The 8,465-nt window shown below is 38.9% G+C and overlaps 2 protein-coding genes across 2 annotated transcripts; one reads left to right on the top strand and one right to left on the bottom strand.

Moving 5' to 3' along the window:
• Positions 1-735: 735 nt before the first annotated feature.
• LOC146673766 (type-2 ice-structuring protein-like) lies at positions 736-4,902 on the bottom strand. Its single transcript, XM_085402328.1, has 9 exons — positions 4,827-4,902; positions 4,624-4,650; positions 4,470-4,508; positions 2,529-2,555; positions 2,375-2,419; positions 2,137-2,243; positions 1,925-2,059; positions 1,728-1,836; positions 736-1,040 (listed from the first exon to the last, which is right to left on the bottom strand). The coding sequence occupies exons 1-9, from the start codon at positions 4,885-4,887 to the stop codon at positions 964-966; spliced, it is 627 nt and encodes a 208-aa protein (XP_085258454.1). The 5' UTR covers positions 4,888-4,902; the 3' UTR covers positions 736-963.
• A 2,126-nt stretch (positions 4,903-7,028) lies between these two features.
• LOC146673765 (uncharacterized) lies at positions 7,029-8,195 on the top strand (the record flags this gene model as incomplete). Its single annotated transcript, XM_085401015.1, has 1 exon — positions 7,029-8,195. A coding segment is annotated over one exon (609 nt), but the record flags the coding sequence as incomplete, so codon positions are not given.
• Positions 8,196-8,465: the final 270 nt, after the last annotated feature.

Genomic DNA, 8,465 nt, shown 5'->3' with positions numbered 1-8,465 from the left:
GGCAGACTTTCATTATGCAGAATATTACTTAAGCATTACTTAATTACTTAGTAATTACTTAGGCTGCTACGATACTTAAAGTTATTTACAGAAGAATTTGTGTCTCCTTAAGTAAGTACAGGGTACTTGTGCTTTATTTGCGTGTCAAGTTATAAAGTGTTACCCTCTCTGTTCTCTGACTTGACAATCATCTCCGCTTTATAAATCTGTGGAGCAAACGGAAGGGCAAGGCTGCAACCTAACCAAATATGTTTTAAATGGATAATTCAGATAATTAAGAGCAATGAGTTTTCAGTGAGTTTATTTAGCAAAGGGCCAACGTTGTAATTTCTTTTTGAGGTTGTTGATAACTAAACTCACAGTCAACTGAAATTCCTGTGTGTTATGGTTATTTGCACTCATATTCAACTCCTCCCTGAGTGGTTGGGGCGTGGGTTACAATACTTTAGTCAGACTGCAGACTATTCTGGTGTCTACCATTGACTTTCCTTATCTTAACCCAGACATGCTGTAGTTTGGAGGAACATCTCTGTAACCAGCAGGGTCGGTAGCCATGCCTCCACCCTGCTGGCTGTCAGAAGAACATGATTGACAGTTTCTATGTCACCATGAATAAACATCTCATCCATGGAAGGCACAGCTCCTTTGGGGCATTTGGACATAAACTTTAAAAAACCCCATTTTGTATTCAATTTGCTAATGTTAGTGGTGAATAACTCACAGACAAATTTCAATGCTAACAGTTTTAATTTAAGAATGAGATACAGTTCACTCTACAAAGTAAAGGTCTACAGAAAGCTTTCTTTTAATCGTACAGAAAATTCAGCTCCAGTTCATTGCACATGATGCCTGATTGCTTGCATCATAGCGATGGTGTGGAAATACAGAGAAAGAAACAGCACTGAGAAAGAAAAACACAGATCTTTGTGCTTTTTACTGATGCATTATAGAGTTGATTCACAATTACATAATAATGTTTCCACAGATAGACGGGAGCTCAGTTTCACAGTCCATGCTCTCTAAGCATCCACTCTTTTCCTCTGCAAGAAAACCAAAATAAAACACAAAAATCACACTCAGTCAGTGCTACTCAGACTAAAAAGGTTTCCAACATGGGGTGACAATATTTAGCAAATAAGTGTAATTTTAGTTTGTTCAGTACTAACTGTGAAATTACAGTATTTGTAAATGGTAATGGTATTTACATTAAAGGGTATTTGTCAAGAAGACTGACACAAACAGTGATTAGCTGTTTTACTTCCTGATTCACAGCCATTTATGTTACTCAATTCAGTGTTCTGTGCCTATATATAAATGTCCCTGTCTTTTTAATCTGTTTCACCCACCATGTTTGTACACAATACTTACAGTTATTTTTTGTACCGCACAATTAACATCTTAGTGAGTGGACAACATTAATCCACATATTAATAACCCAGTACATAGAAGTTTTGAACATAACATGATAGCTTTGTGTAACTTCAGAACACTGTATTTTTTTTTTTATTTCTAAAATCTCAATTATTTAATGATGCATCACTGGGAACACAAACTGTAAATATTCTAGGATAAGAAACAATGCTCAGTGCAATAATAAGAAAAGAAAAATATACTTTAATACATACTTTTAAAACACTTGATAGAGTAGTAATGAGTTTGAAGTGATAATCAAAATAAATGAATCCAAATAAGATTGTTTTGTTTTTTTAAACACTTGACAGACTTACCAGTAAAAGTTATTTGCAAACAGTGGTGCTCATCTTCGACTGTTTCTCCATTACAAAAGTCAGCAAAATTAGACATTCCAATATAATCACTCCAGGACCAAGAAGGATTCTGTTAAAGCAAAATAAAATATTATATAAATTCATATTCATAAAAAAATTCAATTGTTTCTCAAAATCTTAGACATCATGCTATTTACCCCTGGACTATTATGGCCTCCAACCCAAAATTCTCCATGATCATGTCCGGCACGCTTCAGCTCCGCTTGAATCTCATAAGCTTGAAAGTCATCATACACAGATGCAAGCTGTCCTCCATGAGAGTGACAGTTATTCTACGATGGAGATAAACAGCATGGAGTGACCAAGAAAATGTAAGATTTATTAATAGGAAAAAAGTCATCCTTGTTACCTGAGCATCGTCCCAGGTCATGTTTTCTGGAACAAAGATGAGGCACTGTTGACTGTGCATACTCCATCCATCTGGGCAAGATGGATGCCAGCCCCCAAATGAGTCATCTGCAAACAAATAACAAATAAAGAAGAAAGCATGAAACTGAGTCTGCAGTGCAGATTTTCCTTATGTTCAAATTTAATTTTAAAGAAGGAAAAAATAAAATAAATTCATATACTCCAATAACTATACCCACCTTCTGTAGATGGGGGTGCTGGTGGTGTTACCCAAAAGTCTGCATCTACAAGAGTTAAAATGTTTTTTAGTCGCAATTAATTTTTTAGGGTAATAAATGTATTTATTAGTGGATCAAAAAAATATTCTCATTAAAAGACAACTTTTAGATTCACCTGGCACAATTGTTTCCTCTGGAAGAGCTGCAAAGACAGTTTGAACCACAGATATTTTTTAGTGTATCATTGCTGTGGTGTCATTGATTACCTTCTACGTTCTACAACATTAAAAAGAAATACAAAATGCAGGTAAATTACAGAAGTGAAGAGATACTAGCAAAATGTAAACTAAGAAATAAAAATGTTACCTAGCATGTCCTTATATACAGTATAATCACTGTATGATTACATAAGCTTATGATGTGTATTATATGACCTTATTGTACAATAGTTTTTTTAAACAACTAAATAAAGAAGAAAGTATGAAACTGAGTGTACAGTTGTGGCCAAAAGTTTTGAGAATGACACAAATATTAGTTTTCAAAAAGTTGCTGCTTCAGTGTTTTTAGATCTTTGTTTCAGTTGTTTCTGTGATGTATAGAAGTATAATTACAAGCACTTCATGAGTTTCAAATGTTTTTTATTGAGAATTACATCACGTTTATGCAAAGAGTCAGTATTTGCAGTGTTGGCCCTTCTTTTTGAAGACCTCTGCAGTTGTCAATTAACTTCTGTGCCAAATCCTGACTGATGGCAACCCATCCTGTCATAATCACTTCTTGGAGTTTGTCAGAATTAGTGGGTTTTTGTTTGTCCACCTGCCTCTTGAGGTTTGGCCACAGGTTCTCAATTGGACTGAGGTCTGGGGAATTTCCAGGCCATGGACCCAAAATTATTTGTTCCCTGAGCTACTTACGTATCACTTTGGCCTTATGGCACGGTGCTCCATCATGCTGGAAAAGGCATTGTTCTTCATCAAACTGTTCTTGGATGGTTGGAAGAAGTTGCTGTTGGAGGGTGTTTTGGTACTATTCTTTATTCATTCCTGTTTTTTGGCATAATTGTGAGTGAGCCCACTCCCTTGGATGAGAAGCAACCCCACACATGAATGGTCTCAGGATGCTTTACTGTTGGCATGACACAGGACTGATGGTAGCACTCACCTTTTCTTCTCTGGACAGGCCTTTTTCCAGATGTCCCAAACATCAGAGAAAATGACTTTGCCCCAGTCCTCAGCAGTCCACTCGCTGTACATTTGCAGACTATCAGTTTGTCCGTGGTGGGTTTTTTTGGGAGAGAAGTGGCTTCTTTGCTGCCCTTCTTGACACCAGTCCATCTTCCAAAAATCTTTGCCTCACTGTGCGTGCAGATGGACTCACACCTGCCTGCTACCATTCCTGAGCAAGCTCTGCACTGGTGGCACTCTGATACCGCAGCTGAATCATCTTTAGGAGACGATCCTGGTGTTTGCTGGACTTTCTTGAGCGCCCTGAATCCGTCTTCACAAGAATTGATCCGCTTTCCTTCAAGTTCTTGATGATGTGATAAATGGTTGATTTAGGTGCAGTCTTAGTAGCAAAAACATCCTTGCCTGTGAAGCCCTTTTTATGCAACGCAATGATGGCTACGTGTGTTTCCTTGCAGGTCACCATGTTTAATAGGAAGAACAACGATTTCAAGCATCACCCTCCTTTTAATGCATGCAGTCTGTTATTCTAACTCAGTCAGCATAACATAATGATCTCCAGCCTTGTGCTTGTCAACATTCTCACCTGAGTTGATGAGAACATTATTAAAATGATCTCAGCAGGTCCCTTTATGGCATGAAATGCTGAATGATGAAATGCAGTGGAAATTGAATTTTTGAGATTAAGTTCATTTTCATGGCAAATAAGGATTTTGCAATTCATCTGATCACTCTCCAAAACATTCTACTGTAGAGTATATGAATATAAAAACTGAAGCAGCAAACTTTGTGAAAACAAGTATTTCTGTCATTCTCAAAACTTTTGGCCACGACTGTACAGTATAGATTTTTCTTATGCTCAACTTCAATTTTAAAGAAGGAAAAAAATAAAATAGAATAAAAGAAAATCACATACTCCAATAAGTACTCACCTTCTGTAGATGGTGGCGGTGTCCCCCAATTGTCTACATCTGCATGAGTTAAAATGTTCTTTGGTTCCAATTAATTTTGTAGTGCAATAACTTCCATTATTTATTAATGTATTGAAAAAATATATTCTCATTAAAAGACAACTTTTAGATTCACCTGGCATGATTGTTTCCTCTGGAAGAGCTGCAAAGACAGTTTGAAAGACGTTTTATTTGAAACACAATTCTTTTTTGTGAAAAATCTAAGATATTCCATTCTCTGGTCATGTGTTGCATGTATATTCTGTATCTGCAGAGTATATATGTATATTATAAAGTAGATAAAGTGAGAGGAAAAAAATACTTGTTTTAAATACTCACATAGACTGTGTGTGAAAGTCATCATGACGCACACATGCAGAAACACAGTCAGCATCTTCATGGTGCAGAAATGAAATCTGATGATAACGTTTGAAAAACATATTAGGAAATGTTACTTTTGCAGTCAGCTCATAATGCTGTACTGATATTTAATAGATAACTACTAATTATTCATTAATAATGAAGAAATAAATCGACTGTAAAATTACCTTTTGTTTGTCCTTATCAGTGTCAGTTTGCCTGTGTTGAGCAACTGTATGCAGCTTCAAGTCAGAAAGAAATGACTAATTCAAACACGATCAAGAGCTTTTATTGGCCTGATAACACCCTCATCCTTGTCCAATGAATTATTTTTGTTCTGGAGGCAGCTCACCTGACCTGCCACCAGAACAAATAAGGTAAACTTTATAACGTTCATGTGTATTCAAGGCAGTGGATATATAAACTAAAGCAAATAATCATTGTAACGTGGTACTTTAACCTCCAAACACCCGAAATCTTTCATGGCATGCATTTTTAACTTCCAGTGTTGGGTGTAATGCGTTACTAAGTAACGCGTTACTGTAATTAAATTACTTTTCCACTGAAAAAGTAGAGTAACTAATTACTGTTCATTTTTAGGTATTTTAATTAGTTACTTACAATGCACTTGCGTTACATTGTAAAATAATTAAACTCGCTGAATATCATTATTTAGTTTCAATGATTTATCTTCTAAATGTAGAAGTAAACTCTGCCGCTTTAACATCGCTGTAGTGCAGCTGTACGTCATTTCGCGCCAGTTTGCTGCATAGTCATATTCTAAAGCGGAAGATGTCGGACTCGGCTGAAGCGAGTGTCTGTGTTTTGAAATGGACATATTCCCGTCTCTTCACTTTTCTGAAACAAGCAGACACGAACATTACAGTAATATGTAAGCTATGTCCTGGGGACAAAAAACTATCGTCTGCTGTTAATAGCACGAGTAATCTACTGAAGCGCCTGACACGACAGCATAGACGAACACTTCTGAGTGATCCTTGTTCATCATCCGTGGATAACACCGCGGCAACTCCTGCTAAGCAGGCAAAACGTGATTTTTACTTCAGCAGCACAGAAAGCGTCTGAAGGTGATCTTAAAAAAATAATTGCAGGCTACATTGTGGAAGAGATGCTACCGCTGCGTACTGTAGAGTCTACGTCTTTAAAAATATTATTTATTATTTAAAGAGTTTAATTTCTATTGTTTGCCCACTCAAGGTTTATAGGGATTTTAAGAAGTATTTAGTTAAATTACTTTTTTAGTAATTAACCCTCTGAGTTCGCCGGACGCACCGGCGCGTCAAAATCACATGACCAATTTAAGACGACACAACATGCAGCATGTCAGAGTCTCCATTTCAACTTGGGTTGAAAGTGCGGACTTCAAACTAAATACCAGTTTTTGAATTGTGTTGATGGGCCACGTAAAACCAGAGTTATAAAATAAAAAATACACGCAATGTTTTTTTTCTGAACAAAACAGTGGTGTTTACAGCGGGAAGAACGGTAAAAACTGCATTTTCTACAGACAGCGCTAGCAAACACTCTCCGCTTGCGAGTGAAAAAAGCAAAAACACCCCTTCCCTATTGGTGTGAGTTTACCATGTAAGCCAATCAAAGAAATGATAAGGCAACATGTGACATTTGGTTGTTTAGGGAGAAGGGGAAGTTTTTAGGAGTGACACTCGCAACGGAAAGCGGGCGAGCGAAAGACAGAGAGAGAGAGTGAGTTTTCATATGTGAGACATTAGTGACGTTTAGCATGTTTGGAGGCTGTAGCTAGTGTGTTGTGTAGTTATTGTCTTGTATTGTGTGTCAGTTATACTGCTGAATTTCATATTTGCTCTAAAAAAGCCGTCAAAGGCAGATTCCAGTGTAAACGCTGTTCTGTCAGACCTGCAGGTTTTAGGCCTGTGGTGTTCTCCTCTGTCTTATACTGAGCACAAACTACATTTTTGGACTGGCACAAATAATTTGTGTGCCTTCTTATTTGATGCAGCACACCTGATTGTTCTGTAAATAGATTTAAATGGTTATATAAAAAACGCCTGAGGCCTTGGCTGCATTTTTAGGTAAATAGTACCATATAACTTTGTTGTTTGCAAAACTTGTGCATAATTTTTAGAAATGTACAATTTCTATTTGTATTTCAAGTTATGAAAATGATTCGTTAAATATGTTTGTGGGTTGATCAACTGGTCTCTGAGTGCTATTGACACCCTTTTCTCAACGAGAAGTCGGGGCTCGGGAGAGCCTGAGTGCCCTGGAGGGACTTTCCCTGCCGGTTACACGATGGACGGGTGGCAGAACTGGAGGACCGTGTGCCTGGCGGGACTGTCGATCGAGGACGCTGAAGATATCTACCTATTCGGAACCATGATAACAGGGTTCATGCTGATCGGCGTTGGCTTAGCCCTGGTTTATCAGAGAAATAAGAAAGCGGAACCGGCTGTTCAAACCCCCACAAGGCTGCCCGCTGGATTCGAAGCGACGGGACGAGGTGCGACCTCTCACAACGAACGTAATATGGTCAACACCTTGGAGACGCTTACAGCTGCTGTGAAGGCTCAAAACAACACCATTGAGCGTATGAGGGGAAACATCAGAGAGAGGCCTGCTCAAAATGAGACCCTTGAGCGACAGTTGGAAAACATCGCGGAACGGATCACTGCAGTTGTGAAGTCTCAGAATCAAAAGACTGACAACACCACGGAACAGAAGTTTGATACCATCATGGGGAGGCTCGCAGTTCTTCAACGGGAGATCGAGAGACCAGCCTCGGAGTGCTAGAATTCGAGCTGCTCACAAAGGAGAAATCAACAATATTCAACATTTGGACACCACGGCCCCAGCTGCAGGCCCAAGACTGGAGCCCACCAAAACAACTCCCTGATAACGACTGTGTGATGACTATTCTTCCCGCCCCATGAAGGACACCTGGATTGGCTGGAGGACTGTTTACTTAGCCTGATAGGCCGAAGGACACTGTCTCAGCTAAACTATGGACACGCACACACACACACTTACACTGATAAGCACTCACTCATCCCCCTCCCTTTCCAACGCCTTCGATGCTTGTGCCCTACCGGGGATGATAGCAGTCAACTGGACCAGCACAGATGCTGCAGGACCGGATGCGCTGTCTACGCCGGCTCTCTCTTACCCTTTACCCGCCCCTGTTGCTTGTCTCGTGTTTCTATGGTGTATTGATAGTCATGTGCTTTTGTGCTGAGGTGTTTTTTCTTTTATCAAACTGTTCTCCCACTAGGAGCTCAGTCTGAGTGGAGTTTTTTTTTCTCCTCCTCTTACCTCATGTAGTGTATTTTCGTTGTTTTTTTCCTATCAGCCTACCTTCTGACATGTCTGCCCAATGTGATGTTTGTGTAAAGTTGGTCAGAAGGTTCCTTTGTGAGTGCGCATGCGCCATTAGCGTGCTGCCTGCTGTAACCCCTAATTTCCCTCGGGATGAATAAAGTATTCTGATTCTGATTCTGATGTGATTATTACAGATGTAATTCATATTTCAGAGTAGTAATTGTAAATTACTTCGTGTAATCAAGATGAGAGACCACGGCTATAAAAGCGAAGGTGGATTTGGGAAGTCTGTCGCAGCCATGT

The sequence above is a fragment of the Rhamphochromis longiceps genome, linkage group LG3, assembly GCF_057381845.1.
Source record: "Rhamphochromis longiceps isolate RC_006_pf linkage group LG3, R_longiceps_female_GT1.1, whole genome shotgun sequence".
Taxonomy (NCBI): domain Eukaryota; kingdom Metazoa; phylum Chordata; class Actinopteri; order Cichliformes; family Cichlidae; genus Rhamphochromis; species Rhamphochromis longiceps.
The sequence above is the reverse complement of the archived record's forward strand: the minus strand, read 5'-3'. Positions and strand labels throughout refer to the sequence as shown.